At 40.1% G+C, this 25,877-nt stretch overlaps 1 protein-coding gene across 1 annotated transcript; it reads left to right on the top strand.

Annotated features, from left to right (window-relative positions):
• The first annotated feature begins 1,181 nt into the window (after positions 1 to 1,181).
• LOC139907776 (uncharacterized) lies at positions 1,182 to 24,201 on the top strand. Its single transcript, XM_078289608.1, has 39 exons — positions 1,182 to 1,965; positions 2,855 to 2,917; positions 3,351 to 3,434; positions 3,583 to 3,645; positions 3,945 to 3,989; positions 4,466 to 4,537; positions 5,852 to 5,914; positions 6,156 to 6,239; positions 7,528 to 7,611; positions 8,542 to 8,595; positions 9,397 to 9,459; positions 9,623 to 9,685; positions 10,224 to 10,325; positions 10,424 to 10,504; positions 10,582 to 10,635; positions 11,315 to 11,377; positions 11,835 to 11,897; positions 12,094 to 12,156; positions 12,438 to 12,500; positions 12,689 to 12,751; positions 13,506 to 13,568; positions 14,026 to 14,088; positions 14,285 to 14,347; positions 15,603 to 15,665; positions 15,862 to 15,924; positions 16,215 to 16,277; positions 16,485 to 16,547; positions 16,948 to 17,031; positions 18,421 to 18,483; positions 19,428 to 19,490; positions 19,803 to 19,865; positions 20,076 to 20,117; positions 20,395 to 20,457; positions 20,725 to 20,787; positions 21,167 to 21,208; positions 21,448 to 21,510; positions 22,460 to 22,513; positions 22,741 to 22,884; positions 23,848 to 24,201. Exons 1-39 carry the CDS (start codon positions 1,182 to 1,184, stop codon positions 24,126 to 24,128), a joined length of 3,540 nt encoding a protein of 1,179 aa, XP_078145734.1. The 3' UTR covers positions 24,129 to 24,201.
• The last annotated feature ends 1,676 nt before the right edge of the window (positions 24,202 to 25,877 follow it).

Below are 25,877 nucleotides of genomic sequence, written 5' to 3'. Positions count from 1 at the left end.
CTCTGATTGGCTGGAGAAGCCGACAGTCCAGACAAGCTGTGAGTGATGTCATCTCTCCACGGACACCTTCTGAAAAATGGTTTCTTTTCTATATTCCTTTTTGGTTTCAGTTATTAATATTCATCATGGACTAAACATCCCTATGCTAAAAAAACAAAAACACCATTTCACCTCCGGGTCTCCGTAGATTACAGAGTAAGATCAATAAAAAATGAATAAAACAAGTTTAAGACTGCAGGGCAGGTGAAAGCAGCAGCGTGCACGTGACAGCGCACGTGACAGCGCACGTGACGGAGGCCCTGCAGCAGCGGGCTTTGTGCCGCTGGGCGTGTGCCTCAGATTAGCGTGTTAGCGTGTTAGCTATGATCGGTATGCAGAGGGAACAGAGAGGAGGAAAACATCAAAGTGTTGAAGTTTGTAGTTCAGTGAAACACTGAAGCAGCAGCAAGTTTCAGCTGAAACTAAGAGGAAAACACAAACTGAAACAAAAATATAAATGAGACTGAAAAAAACTAAAGCTGAACTAAATCTATTTCTCTCTACTTGTAAAACTAAAATACATTAAAAATATACATGAAATGTTTTGTTTTTGTTGTTTTTTTCATATATATACCTCAGTAAACCTTTAAAAAGCAGCAGCCTGACCAGAAATACTACAACTACAACTGAAACTAAATAAAAACTACAACTAAACATTTATATATATATATTAAAAAAAACTCAACCTACCTAAACTACCAAACCCAAACTGAAGACTAACTAAAACTAAACTGAAATGGAAATAAAATAAAAACGATATAAAAATAAAAACTAATGAAAAACCTTAATAACAGAAACAAACATTTTCTATAAGAACTGAACCAGAGAACTGATTCATCTGCTGACTGTTCCTCCTGCTGCTTTCACCAAGATTAGTGTGTGTGAGTGTGTGTGTGTGTGACTGAGTGTGTGTGTGTGTGTGACTGAGTGTGTGTGTGTGTGTGTGTGACTGAGTGTGTGTGTGTGTGTGTGTGTGACTGAGTGTGTGTGTGTGTGTGTGTGTGTGACTGAGTGTGTGTGTGTGTGACTGAGTATGTGTGTGTGTGTGTGACTGAGTGTGTGTGTGTGTGTGTGTGTGTGTGTGAGCAGCAGTTGCACTAAGCCTCCTGGGCAGCGACAGGTTTGGAGGTTTTGCTTTCAGAATGAAGGCTGCTGTAGCTTTGCTGCTGCTGCTCTTCTCTCCGTCTCGAACCGTCGGTCAGGGAGAGTCGGACGCCGCCCTGCCGGACGCCGCCCTGCCGGACGCCGCCGGGGCGGGGGGGAGCGTGGGGGCGGGGGGGGCCGTCCCGCCCGGAGAGCCGCCGCCGCTCCCTGCCCTCTGGGACGAGCTGAGGGGGCTGAAGGAGCTGGTTCTCATCCTGAGAACCACAGAGGTGGAACAGAGGCTGAGGGTGAGGAACCTGGAGAGCCGACTGACGGACCAAGAGGAGCAGAGAGAGAGCATCCAGAACCTGGAGAACAGACTGAAGAACCAGGAGGAGCAGAGAGAGAGCATCCAGGACCTGGAGAACAGACTGAAGAACCATGAGGAGCAGAGAGAGAGCATCCAGGACCTGGAGAACAGACTGAAGAACCATGAGGAGCAGAGAGAGAGCATCCAGAACCTGGAGAACAGACTGAAGAACCAGGAGGAGCAGAGAGAGAGCATCCAGAACCTGGAGAACCGACTGAAGAACCATGAGGAGCAGAGAGAGAGCATCCAGGACCTGGAGAACAGACTGAAGAACCAAGAGGAGCAGAGAGAGAGCATCCAGAACCTGGAGAACAGACTGAAGAACCAAGAGGAGGAGAACCAGGAGCAGAGGGAGAACATCCAGAACCTGGAGAACAGACTGAAGAACCAGGAGGAGGAGATCCAGCAGCAGAGAGAAGATCTGGACTCGAACCTGAGGAACAGCAGGAAGCAGCTGGAGGAGCAGAACTCAGGTAGATGAATCACTTTAACTCTTAAAAACAGCTGTTGATATAAGATGTTCTTCTCATTCCTGTCTCCATCCAGTAGTTTGTTGTGTTTTTCTTCTTGGTGGATAACCGGCCAATCACAGACAAGGCCAGATATTTCCAGTTTGATATGAGAAAATGTTTCAGGATGTAAAACATCAGCGGTAAACGTCAGGTTTTGGTGTCAGTCCCTCAGAATCAAAGAGCGAGGGCTTCTTTCTAGAGCCGCCATTTTGCACCGAGAGACGTTCAACAATCATACAGGGAGAAATCCATCGTAGAAGAGGAGAGAGACCAGTTTCTCCACCACAGGAGCAGGAGAGAGACCAGAATGCACTGCAGGAGCAGGAGAGAGACCAGCATGCACTGCAGGAGCAGGAGAGAGACCAGAATGCACTGCAGGAGCAGGAGAGAGACCAGAATGCACTGCAGGAGCAGGAGAGAGACCAAAAGACTCGGAGGGAATCTCAGACTCGTCTTGGTCTCAGACTTTATTGGATGTTGACTCGACTTTTTCCCTCCTAGCTAAAACTTATAAAAATAGGTAATTGGTTATTGTTTTGTTTATGTTCTCCGCTGAACTACAAACAATTTAAAGGATTTCTCAAACTCCTCTGCAGCGATCAGCTGGATGTTGAAGCTCCTGCAGATCGATCCGCATCTGTTCAGAGAGAAGAAGAAACTCTTTTTACATTTGGAAAGATGCAGAGTGTTTACTGTCTGTTTTGGTCTTGGATCAGACTCGATCTGCTCTGGTCTCTGTCTCGACCCTATTTGGACCCGGACTGGACTGGACTGGACCGGACCGGACCGGACCGGACCGGACTGGACTCGACCCTGTCTTGTTCTGATCTTTCTGTCTCTCATGTTTCAGCTCTGGAGGCCAGACTGAGCGGCAGTGACAGCAGAGTGGAAGAACTGCAGAAGAAGAACGCAGGTGATTCAGACTGAGGAGCAGGAAGCGGTCAGGTTCACACTGTTTCTGTCAGAACATGTTAGGAACACGGGAGAACATGCAGAACATGCAGAACTGTCTCCGTGTTCCGTATGCAGGTCTGCATGTTCTGCATGTTCTCCTGGTTTCCTCCATCAGTCAGCTGACCGGAGACTTTAAAATGTCCATAGGTGTGAATGGGAGTGTCTGTTTATCTGACTGGAGACCTGCCCTCCACCTGGTGCATGCTGGGAGCTCCCAGCATGCACCAGGTGGACGGGTTCAAAATGAGGACAGGATCAGGGGTTGAGCGGACCGTGGATCCATCAGTGTGGATCCAGAAGTCCTGACTGGGTCGGGTTTCGGGTTCGGGACCGGAGATGATTGTTTCAGATTTGTCCCCGGTTGCCATGGTAACCTGCAGCTCTGCCTGCAGCTCTGGCGGCCGAGCTTCCCTTCCTGGAGACGAGGCTGAGAGCGAGCGAGAGCACAGTGGAGCAGCTGAGGAGGAAGAACGCAGGTGAGACCGCCATCATGCTGCGTTCAGGTGACGTGGGAAATGCAAGCTTCCTGCGAGAAAACACCGTTCACTCAGCTTTCAGTAAATACTACAGAAGACGCTTCCTGCTCACACGAAGCGGTCTGACTGGCGTTCCCTCTGGTTTCAGTTCTGGCAGCCAGGATGTGCAGCAGTGAGACTCTGCTGGAGGAGCTGAGGAGGCAGATCCCAGGTCAGATTCTGTTTCTCCTGTTGGGTTTTACCTGCTTCATTATCAGCTTCACAGCACTTTGAGACTGCTGATGGAAAATAAAGAAAATCTGCCATTTTTGGATCCAAACAGCAGACAGTAGAATGAAGTGAAGCAGTCATGTATAAAGACACTCTGGTTAAGAGCAGCAGCTAAATGTCAAAATGGAAAATGTAAATGCGAGCAAATATTTGCATAAATAGCATTACCAATTAGCAGTTACCAAAATATTGTTAATGTGGAGTGTTGAAAGTGAACTTGCTTTAATCTTTTCTCTCCAGTGTTTCCCTCCAACAGCTCGTCTCAGACTGAGCTGAAGGCTGAAGGTGACTGAACTGAGCACACACACACACACACACACACACACACACTGACAGCAGGTTTATTTAGTTCTCAGAAGACACACTGCGGGGCTGAACTGTTGTTGGTGCCGAGTTTCACGTTTCAAGTTTCATTTTTAAAAAACAAAACAAGTTTGTACCAAAATGCTTTTGTCATGTTGTGACACATCAGTGATCTGATGTTGAGCTAATGACTCCCACCACTGAATTACCATTCTGTATGAAACACATATGGTTTCTATCAGTATATAATGAGTATCTAACAGTGTGAGTGTCAGGAGGAGGACTGACAGGAGTGACAGGGATCTAAACTGATTCTAAACAGAGTTGATCATGTGTTTGTTGCACTTGTATCTTGTCGGTTGCTGCCGTTAATTTATATCAAATATTTTTATTTTCCACCGATGCTGCCGATCAAATCTCTTTTCTGTGTTTTAATGAAACATTTGAAACGGTTTCAGAGCTGAAGGAGCTGAGCAGCCGACTGAACGGCAGCGAGATCCAGACTGACGACCTGAGGAGGAACCTGACAGGTCAGAAACACCGAGTCTGAAACCTGACAGGTCAGAAACACAGAGTCTGAAACATGACAGGTCAGAAACACAGAGTCTGAAACCTGACAGGTCAGAAACACCGAGTCTGAAACATGACAGGTCAGAAACACAGAGTCTGAAACCTGACAGGTCAGAAACACCGAGTCTGAAACCTGACAGGTCAGAAACACCGAGTCTGAAACCTGACAGGTCAGAAACACAGAGTCTGAAACCTGACAGGTCAGAAACACCGAGTCTGAAACCTGACAGGTCAGAAACACCGAGTCTGAAACATGACAGGTCAGAAACACCGAGTCTGAAACCTGACAGGTCAGAAACACCGAGTCTGAAACCTGACAGGTCAGAAACACCGAGTCAGAAACCTGACAGGTCAGAAACACCGAGTCTGAAACATGACAGGTCAGAAACACCGAGTCAGAAACCTGACAGGTCAGAAACACCGAGTCTGAAACATGACAGGTCAGAAACACCGAGTCTGGATTTAACAGTATAGTCTGTAGAGCAGTCACATGACTTGGACTCGAGTCACAATTTGAATTGCTTGAGACTTGACTTGACTTGGGTTCTGGTGACTTGGGACTTGACTCTGACTTGTACTTTGATGACTTGAAAAGGTTTCTAAAGTCTTGACTTGAGATCTTGTGTTTGTGTAAATGACTTAGATTGAAAGTGATGAGATTTGTTCCAGCGGACGACTGAATTTAAATTCTGTTTTCTGAATTTGTATGGAATGATTGAATTTATTGAAGTTGAAACTGATTATAGAAATCAAACTCATGATGCTCTTACCAAGTTTTTATCCTATTAAAACCATATTGCATTGAAAAGTCCTAGATATTTAGTTTTCTTTAAGATATTAAATTGATACTGGACTCTTGATTTGTTCTGACTTGACTTGCTGTTCTACATTTAGACTTGAGACTTGACTTTAATGACTTGGACTTGACTTGGTCACACCTCTGGTTTTCACATGTGAAACAAACATTTTTATTTGTAACAGCAGGTGAAAACAATGTTCACATGTGGAAAAAAAAACATCTGAAGTAAAAACTGACAGAATATAACGCAAAAAAAAAAAGTGTTCACATATGAAAACTAACATGTTCTAAAAAGCACATGTGGGGTTTCCATGTGACTTTTCGTCAGTTTGACCAGAATAACCTGCGGACTCTTTTTATCTTCCTGTGGCTCAGCTTTGGGTCCCGAACCAGCAGCTGGGAAACACTGAGAGCAAACTGTAAACCTCAGAGTCTGTTGTGCGATGAAGGAGTTTTCACATTTTGATATTTTCAGAGCAAACGGGCCGACTGTCTGCTTTAGAGAGCCGACTGGAGCGGCTGAGGACACAAAACACAGGTGAGAAACTCTTTACTGTAAAATAACTGGATTTCTAAACTCATGATGAACACTTTACTGCAGCGAGTTTCTGGTGAACAGAACGCACAGTAAAGTGTTTCCATCCCTAATAATCTGTGGTAAGAAGGAATCAGCATCTTTCTCCTCTCTCATCCCTCCTCCTCGCTCCTGGTTTGTCGCTTCTCTTACGTCGATTTATTTTAATTTAAACATTTTATCAAACATCAGCTTTTCATTTCAGCTCAGTCAGCTGAACTTTCAGCTGTGGGAGTCGGACTGAGAGCCGGTGAGAAGAGACTGGAGGAGCTGGAGCTGCAGAACACAGGTTCATCTGTTCTCTTATAATAATAATAATGATAATAATGTATTTGATTTAAGAGCGCCTTTCTCAGACTCAAGGTCATTTTACATAGTTCAGGAGTTCAAAAATCACAAAAATCAAGTTCAAAAATCAGGTGAACTGCATTAAAACTGCAAAAAGAAATCAAAATGAAATAAAAGGGCAGCAACACACTCAGCTGAGGAAAGTATTAAGACAGGACTCTAAATCTGATGTGATGGAGTCTGGATGTCTCCATGGCAACAGGAATAATGTTTTAATGAGAAGGGAGACAGACTGAACTTGTTTGGGCTGAAAAGATCTGATGAAACTTGAAGGGAAACTGGGAAGATAAAAAAAGCAGAATATGAATCAGAAGAGAGCAAATTAAACAAAACAACTGATGATTCCATTTAGTAGAAATGTATGGGAGGTAAGTATGAAAAAATGAAGTATGAGAGTTAAAGTTAATAAAGTTAAAGTCAAGTCAAAATCATATAGTAGTTGGTTTAAAGGTCCATATCATGTAAAGCAGGATTCTTCATGACACCACGCAGCTTTGAATGGACCTCAAGACACAAAATAAAACTCTGGACAGTGGAGAGTATGAGACCTTTTTATCATAAAGTTCTTCACAGAACAAAAAGCAGTAAATACAGAACAAACAACAACACAGATGTAAATAAGATTTAAAAGGTGTTGCATGTGTTCAGTCCAGCAGAACAGACTGAGCTGGAGACAGAGAGAACAACACTGAGGGTCGCAGGTTCAAATCCCTCCAGAGTTTACAGGCTTTACTGTTTAATCAGCCAGCTGAGTCTCCCTCATGCAGGAACATCGGAGAATTGTCTGTTACTATGAAACCCCTTAATTTAATCCCTGAAATGTCCTCAGTTTCTCCATTACATAAACATTGATTCATGGAGACACTAGAAATGAAGGGATTTTTCATGTCTTTTGTGCAGGTTTACAGGTTATTAATGAGTTATTAATGGAAAGTTCCTGTCTGCCTGAATTTTACATTAAATTAGAAAGTAAGGAGTCAATCATTAAGGGGTGTTTAAGGAGGTTTTGATGGGGTCTCCTCCATTAATAACTCCCTTAACTCATTTTAAAGGGATTTTGCATGAATTATTGAGTGAAATAAGGTAAATGTAAGGTTTACTGTAAGGGAGTACAGGTTGGTAGAGAGTTAGTTATAATGTGTAGTGGTGGATTCATTCTGTGTGAACTTCACATTTTACCAAAGATCTCCAGAGAAAGTGAAGAGTTTAACACGTCTTGATATTTTCAGAGCAAACAGGCCGACTGTCTGCTTTAGAGAACAGACTGACGAGCGGAGAGAGACGACTGGAGCAGCTGAGGACACAAAACACAGGTGATCAATACATCCTCATGTTAAATCAATACATCATCATGTTAAATCAATACATCCTCATGTTAAATCAATACATCATCATGTTAAATCGATACATCATCATGTTAAATCGATACATCATCATGTTAAATTGATACATCGTCATGTTAAATCAATACATCATCATGTTAAATCGATACATCGTCATGTTAAATCAATACATCGTCATGTTAAATCAATACATCGTCATGTTAAAACAATACATCGTCATGTTAAATCAATACATCGTCATGTTAAATCAATACATCGTCATGTTAAATCAATACATCCTCATGTTAAATCAATACATCCTCATGTTAAATCGATACATCCTCATGTTAAATCAATACATCCTCATGTTAAATCAATACGTCATCATGTTAAATCACACCTGGTTAACAGATCACTGTTGACATTATTCCAGATGTTCTGCCAGCTGTGGAGAGCCGACACATCTGTTAGAATAACAACTGCAGTTATGATTTGACATTATTTTACATTTTAGACTTTCAGCTGATGCTCTTCTCACTAGGAAGTGAGGCGCAGCACAGCAGTCAGCACAGTGTAACATATATATATATATATATATATATATATAAATATATATATATAGTGTAATATAATGTATTAGCAGCACACTTCACTGAGAGGATTCATGACAGTTTGAATGAACTCATCTTGTATTCTGCTGTTGATTCATTCATTCTCATTACCTATTTTTATCTGTCTTTCTTAATTTTTAATGTCTTTACCAGACAAATTACTGTTGTCATTTCTGAAAAATGTTGCTTTTGCTTGTTATTGTTTTAATCCATTTACTTTATGTAAAGCAGTTTGAGCTCCACTCTATTTATGAATGGTGATAATAAAGTTCAAATATTATTGTTATTATTATTATTATTATCATTACAGCCAAAGCAGCTGAGCTTTCTGCCAGAGTGAGCGCTGCTGAGACAGAGACCGCAGGTAAAAATATAAGATTTGTGACACTTACTGTTATTATTATTATTGTTATTATTGTTATGTATATGTATATGTAAATGTATATGTATGAATTCCCATAATATTCTTACGGCCTTTGACTCACCAGTCAGTATGTTAACATGTTAAACTGTAAAGCGTGTGGATCTGTACTGTTAATGAGATTTTAGTTAAACCAAAATTAACTACAATTAACAAAATTAACAGATTCTGCTTTTCTCATTTCAACAGTATGATTCATAATTACAGGAGGCACGGCTCCCAATAATCATACATTTCTTAAAAAAACACTATTTAATGTGAAACCTGCCACTGATCAATAAATAACAAAATAAATAGACAATTTTCAGTTCAGTTCAGTTGATTTATTTTGATCATGTACCGATAAACAAACAAAAAACAACAAATTTGCATGTAAAATGAAAATCTACAAGTAAATTTATAATAGTAATAATGATAATATACGTTTGAAGCAGGTAGAAGTGCGCACACATCAGTTCCTTCCCCCTGTTCCCCCCGTGTGTGTGTGTGTGTGTGTTCACATACATGTTTACATACATAAATACACATATTTACAGTCATATATACAAAACAACCTGCATGTTACAATGTTTATATTGTCTTCATTTTCCTTGGAGATAAAAGATCTTTGTGGCAGGAAGACTTTACCTGACGGAGCGTCAGCAGAGACCGGACCGACTGTTAATGATTCACTTCAGAACACCTGTTCCTCTCTGATGGACAGGTGTGTGATGTGTTCTCTGTTCTTCATTTTCAACCCTCCAGCTCTGGGAACCAGACTGGGTTCTAGTGAGAACAAGACGGAGGAGCTGAAGAGAGAGAACGCCGGTGAGTTCTGCGACCAGAACCCACAACACACCGCCTGCATTACTGTCTTTCACACCGAAGCTCTTGACGGCCTCCATGTTAAACTGTTAAAACAACAGCAGTAAAGTATCTACTGATATCTGGATGTAGAAGAAGAGATGTGACTCCTGCCTCCTGGTTTCAGTGCAGAGAGAAGAAGAGAAGCAGCTGCAGGTCAGACTGGACTCTGCTGACAGACACAGGACAGGTACACACTCTGCATGTGTGTATGTGTGATGTACTGTATGTATGTATGAATACATGTATGAATGTTTTAGTTTATGTGTGTATTTTTATAAATGTCTGTGTATTTAAGTCAAGTTCACATCATGAAACAATAAATCAAAACAACACGTATTCACACAGCGGCCATGTTGATCAGTCAGGTGGGAAATTCAGAGAAACTTTTACAGATTCACTGAAAAACAGATCAGAACCAGCGGATCTGAAGAATCCAGATGGATATCGGTTCATATTTTAATATATTTGGCTCATTATCTCTAGCTAACAGAGGCTAGCCGAGGTAGCTAGCTAGCAGCTAACTAACTAAGCTAGCTTCCTAACTTCCTCAAGTTGTTCCAGATATTGCTCGTTAACTTAACTGTTACATTTATCTGAAGTCCTCTCTGATGTGTTGAAGTAATGTTTGTTCTTCTGGGGAAACTTTCCCTCCCTGAGTGTTCAAAATGGCCGCCGTGCGGAGCGTGGGCGGACAGATGAACAGCGATGTGGTTTCTCTGTTCCAGCTGCTCTGGTCCTGGTTTCAGAACAAACCTCCAGACTGTCGGATCTGAACAGACGGATGAACGCCAGCGAGAGACTGCTGGAGGAGCTGCAGAGAGACACAGGTACACCTGTCTTTGTTTGTTTGTTTGTTTGTTTGTTTGTTCAGGATGAAGCTGCAGCTCTCTTCCTGTTTCATGTCTTCACTCTGATCTTAAACCAGTTTCAGGTCTGGAAGTCAGACTGGAAGTCAGACTGGGAGCCAGCGAGCTGCAGCTGGAGGAGCTGAACAAACTCAACACAGGTAGAAACTGTTCTACTGTTTCTACTGTCAGTGTTGTAATAAAATAAATCATCTCAAAATCAAAATTTTAATTTCAGCCCAAGCAGAAGAACTGTCCCGTCTGCAGCTCAGAGTGACTGAGAACACAGCAGGTAAAGTACACAATAATACTGTGTCAGTACTGTGTCAGTGCTGTGTCAGTACTGTGTCAGTGCCGTGTCAGTACTGTGTCAGTACTACATTAGTACTGTGTCAGTACTGTGTCAGTGCTGTGTCAGTACTGTGTCAGTACCGTGTCAGTACTGTGTCAGTACCGTGTCAGTGCTGTGTCAGTACTGTGTCAGTACTGTGTCAGTACTGTGTCAGTACCGTGTCAGTGCCGTGTCAGTACTGTGTCAGTACTGTGTCAGTACTGTGTCAGTACTGTGTCAGTGCCGTGTCAGTACTGTGTCAGTACTGTGTCAGTGCTGTCAGTACTGTGTCAGTACTGTGTCAGTTGACCTGGTTGGATGATGTCTCAGCCTTGGAGAGCAGAGTGAAGTCTGCAGGAACAGGAAACAGGTGACAGTGGAAATAATGATTTACTGAACGTTAATGTGGAAATAATGATTTACTGAACGTTAATGTGGAAATAATGATTTACTGAACGTTAATGTGGAAATAATGATTTACTGAACGTTAATGTGCAGGAAGTCAGATCTTCTCTTGTTCTCGGGTCTCTTGGAAAAGAGATTTCGATATCAACGAGACTTTATAATTAAATAAAAGATTCCATCAATCAGTTTGAGCTGAAAGGTGAAAAAAGGTTTATATTTATTAATGTCATTTCAGCACAATCCATCCAACTTTCCATCATGGAGTCCAGAGTGACAGCTGGGGAAAACAAGACTGCAGGTACATTTATATTTATATTCACTTTTACATTATTAAAGAGGAACTGGACTGTAGATCTGTTATGGACAGAAGATCCAGCTGAAGACAGAACAGAAAGGTAAATCTCTGCAGGAAGTGACAGAAAGTTGTGGATTGTGTTTAACTTTTTAACTAAAAGGGGGAAATATGATTTTTGAAGAGAGTAAAACAACTTTGATAAAACCTTTAGTGGTTCTTCAGACTGGAACCATAAGGGAACCCAAGAAGGTTCCTTGAGGAACTCGCTGCTCTAAGATCCCTGTAAAGCACAAAGTCAAGTAGCTTATTGATTTTATAGAATAACAGGAATATACCACTGTATTAAAAAAGAAATCTTCAGTAAATGTTATTATTCTGTGAATTAGCTAAAGTGGTGATTAAAATGATTCTGTGATTTTAGCTGAAAGGTGAAAGTTTATATTTATTAATGTCATTTCAGCACAATCCATCCAACTTTCCATCATGGAGTCCAGAGTGACAGCCGGGGAAAACAAGACTGCAGGTACATTTATGTTTATATTCACTTTTATATTATTCATATTTTTCTGACGCTCTCATCCAGAGTGACTTACAGTGACTGTTGTGAATGAGAATCAGCGAATCAGTCCAGTATTCCTGTAATCTGATTGGCTGTGGTGAAGAGTTCAACTGGACTCAGTACATCCAAGTTTAATATTTATTTATCATTTGTTCTGCAGTGCTGGAGAACAGACTGAGCTCCAGAGAGAACCAGATGGAGGAACTGAAGACAGAACATAAAGGTAAAGTGCTGAAATATTAAATCAGGGTTTAATTCAAATCTCACCTCACACTGGAAAACTCCAAGTTCTTCAGCCTGCAGCCACAGGGGAACCCAGGAAGGTTCCTTGAGGAACTCCTTCATAAACGGTTCTCAAATCTTCATTTCTTACATTTTTAATTGATAGTAATTTGATCAAAATAATGAAATATTACTAAGTAATTAGAGTTATGATTAAAATGATTCTGATTTTGATTCTGTGATTTCAGCTGTAAGGTGAAAGTTTATGTTTATTAATTTCAGCACAATCCATCCAACTTTCCATCATGGAGTCCAGAGTGACAGCTGGTGAAAACAAAACTGCAGGTACATTTATGTTTATATTCACATTCACATTTGAAATATTTAGCTGATGTTCTCATCCAGAGTGATTTACAGTGAGTAGAATCAGCTTGAATCAGTCCAGTATTCCTGTAATCTGATTGGCTGTGGTGAAGAGTTAAACTGGACTCAGTAGATCCAAGTTTAATATTTATTTATAATTTGTTCTGCAGCGCTGGAGAGCAGACTGAGCTCCAGAGAGAACCAGGTGGAGGAGCTGAAGACAGAGAATACAGGTAAAGTAATGAATTGTTAAACATGGTTTCATTATATCTCATCTATCTATTACATACTAAACTGGTTTTATTAAAGCTGAATCTACTCTTATAGAAATTCAAGTCTTGCTAAAGGTGACAGAAGGTTCTGGACAGAGCCGACTTCTCAGTCTTGGCTTGTTGTTTCTGTTTGGTTCAGAGACGCTAAAACGTACGATCCCTCCAAAAAAACATTTATTCACTTTTTTTTTTTTTGCATTTTTGCCTTTATTAGACAGTTCAAAGTAGATAGAGACAAGAAAGAGAGAATGAGAGGGAAGACATGTAACGAAGGTCCTGGGCCGGATTCAAACCCATGTTGCTTTTACACGGTTCACACCTTAGACCCCTGATCCACCGGGACGCCCTGGAACCCGTTTATGGAGTGTGAACATATGAAAGTATAACTTATTCAAACACTAAGTTATGACAGGCCGTGGTTTACAGTGAACAGCTAACAGGCGTTGTTAGGTACGATGCCAAATGCAGTAAAACCCACTTAGCTGTTGTAAAATCAGTGTAAAGCACAAAGTCATGGTTGATGCTTTTATAAAACGGCCATAAAATACTGTAGTATTAAACAAGAGAAAACAGAAATCTACAGTGTGTGCTTTATTTTTAATTGTTAGTAATTACATAATATAAAAGTTATTATTCTGCCAAGTGATTTAAGTGATGATTTAGATTCAGATTTTAGCTGAAAGGTTAAATTTTACATTTATCGATGTCGGTTCAGCACAATCCATCCAACTTTCCTTCATGGAGTCCAGAGTGACAGCCGGGGAAAACAAAACTGCAGGTACATTTATGTTTATATTCACATTTACATTATTAAAGAGGAACTGGACTGTAGATCTGTTATGAACAGAAGATCCAGCTGAAGACAGAACATGAAGGTAAATCTCTGCAGGAAGTGACAGAAAGTTGTGGATTGTGTTTAACTTTTTACCTAAAAGGGGGAAATATGATTTTTGAAGAGAGTAAAACAACTTTGATAAAACCTTTAGTGGTTCTTCAGACTGGAACCATAAGGGAACCCAAGAAGGTTCCTTGAGGAACTCGCTGCTCTAAGATCCCTGTAAAGCACAAAGTCAAGTAGCTTATTGATTTTATAGAATAACAGGAATATACCACTGTATTAAAAAAGAAATCTTCAGTAAATGTTATTATTCTGTGAATTAGCTAAAGTGGTGATTAAAATGATTCTGTGATTTTAGCTGAAAGGTGAAAGTTTATATTTATTAATGTCATTTCAGCACAATCCATCCAACTTTCCATCATGGAGTCCAGAGTGACAGCTGGGGAAAACAAGACTGCAGGTACATTTATATTTATATTCACTTTTACATTATTCATATTTTTCTGATGCTCTCATCCAGAGTGACTTACAGTGACTGTTGTGAATGAGAATCAGCGAATCAGTCCAGTATTCCTGTAATCTGATTGGCTGTGGTGAAGAGTTCAACTGGACTCAGTACATCCAAGTTTAATATTTATTTATCATTTGTTCTGCAGTGCTGGAGAACAGACTGAGCTCCAGAGAGAACCAGATGGAGGAACTGAAGACAGAACATAAAGGTAAAGTGCTGAAATATTAAATCAGGGTTTAATTCAAATCTCACCTCACACTGGAAAACTCCAAGTTCTTCAAAACTTGACAGAAAGTTGGGGACAGAGTTTGAGTTTTTATGCCTCCGTGCCGGAGGCATTATGTCTTCAGGTCGTCCGTCCGTACGTACGTCCCATTATCGTGAACGCGATATCTCAGGAAAAACCTTGAGGGAATTTCTTCAAATTGGGCACAAACGTGCACTTGGACTCAAGGATGAACTGGTTAGAATTTGGTGGTCAAAGGTCAAAGGTCAAGGTCACTGTGACCTCACGTCCATCCCATTCTCGTGAACGCGATATCTCAGGAACGCCTTGAGGGAATTTCTTCAAATTGGGCACAAACGTCCACTTGGACTCAAGGATGAACTGATTAGATTTTGGTGGTCAAAGGTCAAGGTCACTGTGACCTCACAAAAGACGTTTTTGGCCATAACTCAAGAATTCATATGCTAATTATGACAAAATTTCACACAAATGTCTAATAGGATAAAATGATGAAGTGATGACATTTTATATCCAAAAGTTCAAAGGTCAACTTCACTGTGACATCATAATGTTTTGCTTACCACTGTAGCTGAGAAAACGATCTTGGGTCATTCTACAGAAACGGTGGAAGTGCTGTCACTTACTTCTGCAGACACCAAAATCCTTTAAGTTGACCTAATAATCACATTAATTATATATGTTCAATAAATAAAGACTGTCCTTGCAATGATAAAACAAAGTTTATTGGCGGAGGCATACAACCGCGAGGCGGTTATTTCTAGTTAATAAAAGAGTAAAATAAAGATCTTTGAAGAGAGTAAACCAGCTTTGATAAAACCTTTAGTGGCTCTCCACACTGCAACCACAGGGGAACCAAAGAAGGTTCCTTGAGGAACTCCTTCATAAACGGTTCATGAACCCTGGTGGTTCTTCCAGGAACCTTTAACATATGGAGGTTCTTCAAGGAACCTTCTGACCCTCTTAGCTGCTCTAAAATCACTGTAAAGCACAAAGTCAAGTAGCTTATTGATTTTATAGAATAACAGTAACATTCCATTGTTTTAAAAAAGAAAAGAAAATCTTCAGTAAATCTTTAATTTCTAATTGATATTAATTCAATCATAATAATTAAAAAATATTCTGCCAAGTAATTAAAGTTGTGATTAATATGATTCTGATTTTGATTCTCAGATTTTAGCTGAAAGGTGAAAGTTTATATTTATTAATGTCATTTCAGCACAATCCATCCAACTTTCCATCATGGAGTCCAGAGTGACAGCCGGCAAAAACAAGACTGCAGGTACATTTATATTTATATTCACTTTTACATTATTCATATTTTTCTGATGCTCTCATCCAGAGTGACTTACAGTGACTGTTGTGAATGAGAATCAGTGAATCAGTCCAGTATTCCTGTAATCTGATTGGCTGTGGTGAAGAGTTCAACTGGACTCAGTACATCCAAGTTTAATATTTATTTATCATTTGTTCTGCAGTGCTGGAGAACAGACTGAGCTCCAGAGAGAACCAGATGGAGGAACTGAAGACAGAACATAAAGGTAAAGTGCTGAAATATTAAATCAGGGTTTAATTCAAATCTCACCTCACACTGGAAAACTCCAAGTTCTTCAGCCTGCAGCCACAGGGGAACCCAGGAAGGTTCCTTGAGGAACTCCTTCATAAACGGTTCTCAAATCTTCATTTCTTACATTTTTAATTGATAGTAATTTGATCATAATAATGAAATATTTACTAAGTAATTAAGTAATTAGAGTTATGATTAAAATGATTCTGATTTTGATTCTGTGATTTCAGCTGTAAGGTGAAAGTTTATGTTTATTAATTTTAGCACAATCCATCCAACTTTCCATCATGGAGTCCAGAGTGACAGCTGGTGAAAACAAAACTGCAGGTACATTTATGTTTATATTCACATTCACATTTACATTTGAAATATTTAGCTGATGTTCTCATCCAGAGTGATTTACAGTGAGTAGAATCAGCTTGAATCAGTCCAGTATTCCTGTAATCTGATTGGCTGTGGTGAAGAGTTAAACTGGACTCAGTAGATCCAATATTTGGAGTAAAGTTGAACATTTATTTATAATTTGTTCTGCAGCGCTGGAGAGCAGACTGAGCTCCAGAGAGAACCAGGTGGAGGAGCTGAAGACAGAGAATACAGGTAAAGTAATGAATTGTTAAACATGGTTTCATTATATCTCATCTATCTATTACATACTAAACTGTAGTTTTATTAAAGCTGAATCTACTCTCATAGAAAAAAGGTGACAGAAGGTTCAGGACAGAGCCGACTGACTCTCAGCTTGTTTCTGTTTGGTTCAGAGACGCTAAAACATAAAAAACCCAGAAGGTTCCTTGAGGAACCTCTTCATAAAAGGTTCATGAACCCTGACAGTACTTCACAAACCTCTAACATACAGGGGTTCTTCAAAGAACCTTTTTAGCGATATGATTTCTACTGAGGAACCCTGAGGTGCTTGTTGGCTCTTTCTGATCTTAGCAGAACCTGTGATGAGCCTCCAGTAAAGGAAAGGTTACACACAGTGTGCTTTGGATTTCAGCTCAAGAAGCTGAGCTGTCAGCCTGGAAAGTGAAACTGAACGCTACAGAGAGCCAGCTGGACGAGCTGAGGAGAGAACACACAGGTGACTGATATATATAGTCTATAGACTGATATGTATAGAGTCTATAGACTGATATATATAGTCTATAGACTGATATGTATAGAGTCTATAGACTGATATATATAGTCTATAGACTGATATGTATAGAGTCTATAGACTGATATATATAGTCTATAGACTGATATGTATAGAGTCTATAGAGTCTATAGACTGATATATATAGTCTATAGACTGATATATATAGAGTCTATAGACTGATATATATAGAGTCTATAGAGTCTATAGACTGATATGTATAGTCTATAGACTGATATGTATAGAGTCTATAGACTGATATATATAGTCTATAGAGTCTATAGACTGATATGTATAGTCTATAGACTGATATGTATAGAGTCTATAGACTGATATGTATAGAGTCTATAGAGTCTATAGACTGATATGTATAGAGTCTATAGACTGATATATATAGTCTATAGACTGATATGTATAGAGTCTATAGAGTCTATAGACTGATATATATAGTCTATAGACTGATATATATAGAGTCTATAGACTGATATGTATAGAGTCTATATGTATAGAGTCTATAGACTGATATGTATAGAGTCTATAGACTGATATATATAGAGTCTATAGAGTCTATAGACTGATATGTATAGTCTATAGACTGATATGTATAGAGTCTATAGACTGATATATATAGTCTATAGAGTCTATAGACTGATATGTATAGTCTATAGACTGATATGTATAGAGTCTATAGACTGATATGTATAGAGTCTATAGACTGATATGTATAGAGTCTATATGTATAGAGTCTATATGTAGAGTCTATAGACTGATATGTATAGAGTCTATATGTATAGAGTCTATAGACTGATATGTATAGAGTCTATATGTATAGAGTCTATAGACTGATATGTATAGAGTCTATATGTATAGAGTCTATATGTATAGTCTATAGACTGATATGTATAGAGTCTATATGTATAGAGTCTATAGACTGATATGTATAGATTCTATATGTATAGAGTCTATATGCAGACTGATATGTATAGAGTCTATATGTATAGCGTCTATATGTATAGAGTCTATAGACTGATATGTATAGAGTCTATATGTATAGAGTCTATAGACTGATATGTATAGATTCTATATGTATAGAGTCTATATGCAGACTGATATGTATAGAGTCTATATGTATAGAGTCTATAGACTGATATGTATAGAGTCTATATGTATAGAGTCTATAGACTGATATGTATAGAGTCTATATGTATAGAGTCTATATGTATAGAGTCTATAGACTGATATGTATAGAGTCTATATGTATAGAGTCTATAGACTGATATGTATAGAGTCTATATGTATAGAGTCTATATGCAGACTGATTTCCCTTCCCTTCAGATCTGGAGGTTAAAGTGAACAGCAGTGAGACTCGGCTGGAGCAGCTCAATAAAGAGAGAACAGGTAAAAAAAAACCTTTTACTGTCTAAAAGAATTCCTAACACCTGATCTTTTTTCCAGTGTGTGAATGTATATGTATATGTATATGTATATGTATGTGTATGTGTATGTGTATTTGTACAATTTGTTTCCCTGTGTTTAAGTTTTGCTTTTATGTGAAGCACACTGAGTTTCCCTGTGTAGGAAATGTGCTGTACAAATAAACCTTTACTTGCTTTAACTGTACTTACTACTACTGCTACTGTCTGACTGTCTGTCTGTCTGACTGTCTGACTGACTGTCTGTCTGACTGACTGACTGTCTGTCTGACTGACTGACTGACTGTCTGTCTGACTGACTGACTGTCTGTCTGACTGTCTGACTGTCTGACTGTCTGTCTGTCTGACTGACTGACTGACTGACTGTCTGTCTGACTGACTGACTGTCTGTCTGACTGTCTGACTGACTGTCTGACTGTCTGACTGACTGACTGACTGTCTGTCTGACTGTCTGACTGTCTGACTGACTGACTGTCTGTCTGACTGACTGACTGACTGTCTGTCTGACTGACTGACTGTCTGTCTGACTGTCTGACTGACTGTCTGACTGTCTGACTGACTGACTGACTGTCTGTCTGACTGACTGACTGACTGTCTGTCTGACTGTCTGACTGTCTGTCTGTCTGTCTAACTGACTGACTGTCTGACTGACTGACTGTCTGTCTGACTGTCTGACTGTCTGTCTGTCTGACTGACTGACTGACTGTCTGTCTGACTGTCTGACTGTCTGTCTGTCTGTCTAACTGACTGACTGTCTGACTGACTGACTGTCTGTCTGACTGTCTGACTGTCTGACTGTCTGTCTGTCTGTCTAACTGACTGACTGACTGACTGACTGACTGACTGACTGCTCATTCCTCACCATGTAAATAACATAAAGAGATCATGTGATGGTGTTTGGTTCTGCAGCTCAGACTGTCAGGCTGACAGAGATCGAGTCCAGACTGGAAGCTGCTGAGAGCTGGAACACTGGTGAGATCTATCTATCCATCTATCTGTCTATCTATCTATCTATCTATCTTCTATCTATCTATCTATCTATCTATCTGTCTGTCTGTCTGTCTGTCTGTCTGTCTGTCTGTCTGTCTATCTATCTATCTGTCTATCTATCTAGTTCATTCATTCATTCATTTATTCATAGCCTTTGTTTTTTAGCTGTTTTAAAAGAATACTTGACTGCATTATTTCCTGTATTAAATATGACGTTAGTACAGTTTTCACAGTGTTTTCAGGTGTTTTTAAACTTGATGTAAAGTGAAGCGGTGATATTTTCCCTTCTGTCAGCGTTGGAGGCGAGGCTGAGCGACACTGAAAACCAACTGGAGGAGCTGAAGAGAGAGAGTGAAGGTAAGATGCAACTATTAAAAACAACTATTTCCTCTGATATTTATAGTAATGTTAATAATCATGGGTCACCTTTTTTTTCAACAGTCAACTTGTTCCTTTATTAAAGCTGATTGTTGGTTCATATGTTTGTTTTGTTCACTTTGTTCAGTGCTATAGAAATAAAGCTATTGTCAGCTATATAAACAGTTATAGTGCTTCTTATTGTTTCAGCCCAGGCAGCTGCAGTGACGGCCAGCAGGAACCAGACTGACGGTAAAAGACAGACGTGTTTCTGAAGAGTTTAACTGACAGCTGATCAGCTCATCTTCCCTTCATTCACTCAGAACGGCTGAAGATGAAAGTCGTCTCAACATGTTTTTGGGAAACTCTGTAGTCCTGAACGTTTCTGCTCCTCCAGCTCTGTAGTCCTGAACGTTTCTGCTCCTCCAGCTCTGTAGTCCTGAACGTTTCTGCTCTGCTGAGTCTGAGTTAAACAACCTGCTGCGGGTTGGGAAGTTAGTTTTCTCTTGTCTTTCCTCTCGTTTTCCAGCTTTCCAGAGCAAACTGAGAGCCAGCGAGCGTCGGATGGAGGAGCTGAAGACAGAGAGTACAGGTCAGCTCGATGAGGATTTATAGTTTTTAATTTTAAACAAAATTTTGGGAAACACTCCAGTGTATTAACCTGTGGAAAAGTATGACACAATAATACTGTGCAAGCACTTAATATGATAAAACTGTGACTCGAGTCCAAGTCGTGTCGAGTCCTGGCACACTATTATTATACCTGCAGTACATCTGCAGGTATAAATACACTGGAGTAAGGCCAAAGTGAAACCCGGGTTTATAAATCAGAAACTGATGGTGATTTTTTTCCTCTCAGCTCTGATGAACAGACTGAACAGCAGCGAGACGCAGCTGGAACAGATTACTAAAGAAAACACCGGTGAGATTCTCTGAAAATAAGAAATATCTTTATCTGTTTATATGTTGCATTATTTCTAAATGAGTACTTTTGTAATTATTTGTTGTGATATCTTCATTACTTTCTATTTGTTCTGTTCTGATCTATATCCTGTTCTCTGCTGCTGCAGCGATCTTTACAGTTTCATCTGATCAAATGGAAACTAAATGCATTGATAAAATACTGGAAAGAAACAAGCATAACCCAGTTTGTTTCAACTATAATTGACACATCTACTAAATAAGATATTAAAATATGGTTATCATTCAGATTTTATGGTTTAACATTATTCGTATTTTCATTGTAAATAATAACTTGTCGACTTGCCTGGTTTAAAAAACAGTTAATTATATTGTTTCAGCCAAAACAAATGAACTGTCGGCTCTGGGAACCAAGACTGCAGGTAATGTCAATCTGTTTATACAGAATCTGTCTCAGACTAAATAGATTTAAATGGATTTAATAAAGCAGGACCTTGACAGCAGCTGTTCCCTTTGGTTTCAGTGAGGAAATGCCAATGAACCATTTTGACGAACACAGAAACTTTCCCCATAATATGACTCGCTGAAAAATAACTGAAATGAGGATTTACACAAGTAATGATTAAAAGTTAACAATTTGTTGTTTTTTTCATGTTTTTAGCTTTAGAGACAAGAATGAGTGTTGGTGAGAGTCGGATGGCGACGATACAGACAGAAAACTCAGGTGACTTACTTTATTGATTTATTCCACATTCAAATTCTGATGATAATAGAAACTTTACAGTTTTATCACCAACCTGCTGCAGCCTGTCTCCATGATGGAGGAACATGTAGAACTGTGTGTTAGTTAATAAAGTGTAAATCTGTAGAACTGTGTGTTAGTTAATAAAGTGTAAATCTGTAGAACTGTGTGTTAGTTAATAAAGTGTAAATCTGTAGAACTGTGTGTTAGTTAATAAAGTGTAAATCTGTAGAACTGTGTTAGTTAATAAAGTGTAAATCTGTAGAACTGTGTTAGTTAATAAAGTGTAAATCTGTAGAACTGTGTGTTAGTTAATAAAGTGTAAATCTGTAGAACTGTGTGTTAGTTAATAAAGTGTAAATCTGTAGAACTGTGTGTTAGTTAATAAAGTGTAAATCTGTATGAAGCAGCTAGAAGCAGAGAGCAGCTGAGTCAGCTTGTTGTGGTGTGGCTGTAGATCCATTCAGTAACGTTCTCAGTAAAAGTGAATAGTGTGATAAGGTGGATTTGGTTACTGTGACACAGTAAACTGTCTTGTCTTTAGCCCTAGTCTCTACTCCAAAACACTCTGAGTTGTAGCTTGAGAAGAGTCAGCTCAGTTAACCTGAACAAACTGTTAGCTAGCTAACTAGCCGGCAAACACACTGATGTTAATGTGAACATGCTAACGCTAGCTGCTGCTAGCTACGTTAGCTAGTGTGCTAATCAGATGTGTTAACAACAAGACAGTGATGTTAGCTGACCAGATACTATGGTTAGCTAGCTAACAAGCTGACATTATCTAAACACTAAATCAATCAGATGATCAGTGATGAAATGATCAGTTCAGTCAGAAACAGAAATTAACCGTCTGCAGAGACGAACAAACAGACATAAAACCCAGTATTCTCCTTTAAATGTGGTTCTCTAAAGTCTGATCTGTAATCTTCAGCTTTGAGCAGCAGACTGAATGTGACTGAAGATCAGCTGAAGAGCGGAAACTCAGGTTTGGATTTTAGTTTTAGATCACTAAGAGAATAAAATTCCTTTCCAATGGTCTTATGTATTAACCAATGGGAAATATGTACACAATAGGCCTGATACTGTGTCCACAAAGACCACAAATGTGTTTCTGTGGTATAAAAATATCCACATCCAGGCATTTGAGTGAGTTTGTAAGTTAAAGGTATTTCACTGCAGAGAGCTGTATCATCTCGTCTGCTTTGCTTTCAGACAAACTGAAGGTGGCGTTCTCTGCTGGTCTGACTGATTCAGGATCAGTGGGACCGTTTGATGACGAGGCGACTCTGGTCTTCTCTAAGACCATCACCAACATCGGCCAGGCCTACAACCAGACCACAGGTAACCAGAGCACAGGTAATTAGACCGCAGGTAACCAGACCGCAGGTAACCAGAGCACAGGTAATTAGACCACAGGTAACTAGACCACAGGTAACCAGAGCACAGGTAATTAGACCACAGGTAACTAGACCACAGGTAACCAGAGCACAGGTAACTAGACCGCAGGTAACTAGACCACAGGTAACCAGACCGCAGGTAACCAGACCACAGGTAACCAGACCACAGGTAACTAGACCACAGGTAACCAGAGCACAGGTAACCAGACCACAGGTAACTAGACCACAGGTAACCAGACCACAGGTAACTAGACCACAGGTAACCAGAGCACAGGTAACTAGACCACAGGTAACCAGAGCACATCCAACCATGATGAAACTAAAACACTCTCATACTGCTGTAAGGCTTTTTATTCAATATCACAATATGTGATATTATCGAATGGCGGCCCAAGCTTATCCTCCGCCCAGTGTCAGACATGACATGATAGATTTGAAACCTGGTCAGTGGAAACACCAGCTACAGTTTAGAAGAGCCAGCCTCCTGCCGGACAGTGGGAGCTGAGCAGGTTTCAGTGCCTTGCTCATGGGCTCCTCAGCAGTATCTGTTGGGGGGGAAATTGTCTCCTTGTTCAGACCTGGTTGTACTTTTACACAAACAACTAAAAGCCAGTAATTAAAGAGGAACACGGGCCATTTTAAAAATGTCAACATTATTCAGAAGGTAATAGAACATAATGTGAGAAGGAACTGTGATCAAAGTAAAAGTTCTGTCACAATCTGAACCTCTAGTTTTGTTTTGTTTTTTGCATTTCTGATTTATAGGACAGTCAACAGTATAAAAGTCCCAGGCCAGATTTGAACCCAGCGCACCACATTTAGGTGGTCTGGTCTGAGCGGTCTGAGCCACCAGGAGGCTCCACAGTCTCTGTCTCTTTTATGTGAACAATAAACGTTTAAAGCTAAATGTTTCCTCCTGCAGGCATCTTCACCGCTCCGGTCCGAGGCGTTTACTACTTCAGCTTCACGGCAGCTGACTACCTGAAGGGCTACATGGGTTTGTACCTGTACAGGAACAGCCAGCGCGTCGTCTTCAGCCTGGAGCTGAACGCCCACGGCGGCTACGCCTCCGCGTCCGGCGGCGTCGGTCTGGACCTGCAGGAGGGCGACGCCGTGCGCCTCGGTCTGCCGGCCAGCTACCGGCTCTATGACGACTCCAGAAACTTCAGCGTCTTCTCCGGCTTCCTGCTCTTCCCCCTCTAACAACTGGGATGGATGGGACTCTGTCCTCGTTAAGTGCCTTTTATCAATAAATTATGAAACTGGGGAAAAAGAACGGTCTTCTGAGTGATTTCCTGTGGTTACAGTCAGGGATTGTGGATTACAAAATTCTAATTTTCCTCTCCAAAATAAATCTTTTACCCAATAGCTAACATTCTCTGTGGTTCCGTTAGGCCCCGCCTCCTGTCAATCAACCCAGTCAAGCCAACAGACAAACCAAAGCCAGACTCTTCCTCCAGCTACAGTCTGGAACATGAAACAGAAATTAAAGCTAGATTTAAACTGCTGCTCTCTTCTTTACTGGGAGAAACTGGTAATATTTAGACAGAGTTTGTTTCAAAATATTTACTGTGAAAAACAACTAGGACGAAGGAAAAATATCAAATATCTGCTAATGTGATAAAAGCTGGAAAATCATCTGCAGTGATGGAGAACAGGAAGGGAAAGAAACTCCAATCAGGCTGAACTGTCCTTTGAAGCTGCAACAAGCGATTTTTCTGACCACTAGAGGGCGACAGAAACCTCAACACATTTGTAAATAACACCGCAAAGCCACTGCAGTACTGATGGAAGCATAATGCCAACAGCTAAGCTAACAGTACGTCTAACCAGTCTCACTTTGACTGATCTCTCTCCTGCTGAAGGTCACATGACCCACAATGACAAGTGAAGAGGCAGGTAGCAAGTTCACTAGTTTAACAAGTTTACTAGTTTAACAGTTCACTAGTTTAGTTTAACAAGTAATAATTACTAATAATAATTGATTACATAGCGCTTTTCTAAGTACTCAAAGCGCTTCACATATCGGGGGGGGGGGTAGCAGCACGGCAGCCAGTTTGTCACCACACATCAGCTATCTCAGTGGAGAGTAGAGGACTGAAAGAGCCAATTAGGTAACGAGGGATGATTAGGTGGCCATGATGGAAGGAAGGCCTGTTTTGGGAATTTTGGCAGGGCACCGGGGTTACACCCCTACTCTTGCGATGAGTGCCGATGGGATCTTTATTGACCACAGAGTCAGGACCTCGGTTTAACGTCTCATCCGAAGGACGCTGCTCACTCACAGGACAGAGTCCCTGTCTCTGCCCTGGGGCACTGGGGATATTATTCATGAGACCAGAGGGAAGAGCACCTCCTACTGGTCCTCCAACACCACTTCCAGCACCAGGTGGTCTTCCATCCAAGGACTAACCACAGCCAGACCTGCTTAGCTTCCCAGGCAAGCTAGTGATGTGATGCAGGAGCTATGGTGCTGGCTCACTAGTTTAGTTTAACAAGTTTACTAGTTAAAGAAGTTCACTAGTTTAACAAGTTCACTAGTTTAACAAGTTTACTAGTTTAACAAGTTTACTAGTTTAACAATTCACTAGTTTAACAAGTTTACTAGTTAAAGAAGTTCACTAGTTTAACAGTTCACTAGTTTAACAAGTTCACTAGTTTAACAGTTCATTAGTTTAACAAGTTCACTAGTTTAACAGTTCACTAGTTTAACAAGTTTACTAGTTTAACAGTTCACTAGTTTAACAAGTTCACTAGTTTAACAGTTCACTAGTTTAACAAGTTTACTAGTTTAACAGTTCACTAGTTTAGTTTAACAAGTTTACTAGTTAAAGAAGTTCACTAGTTTAACAGTTCATTAGTTTAACAATTTCACTAGTTTAACAGTTTACTAGTTTAACAAGTTTCCTCGCTCGCTTCATCGTTTCCTCCATTACAGAATGTTTTTCAGGG

The sequence above is a fragment of the Centroberyx gerrardi genome, chromosome 17 (genome assembly GCF_048128805.1).
Source record: "Centroberyx gerrardi isolate f3 chromosome 17, fCenGer3.hap1.cur.20231027, whole genome shotgun sequence".
In the NCBI taxonomy this organism is placed as follows: Eukaryota; Metazoa; Chordata; class Actinopteri; order Beryciformes; family Berycidae; genus Centroberyx; species Centroberyx gerrardi.
This window is presented reverse-complemented; position numbering and strand designations above follow the sequence as displayed.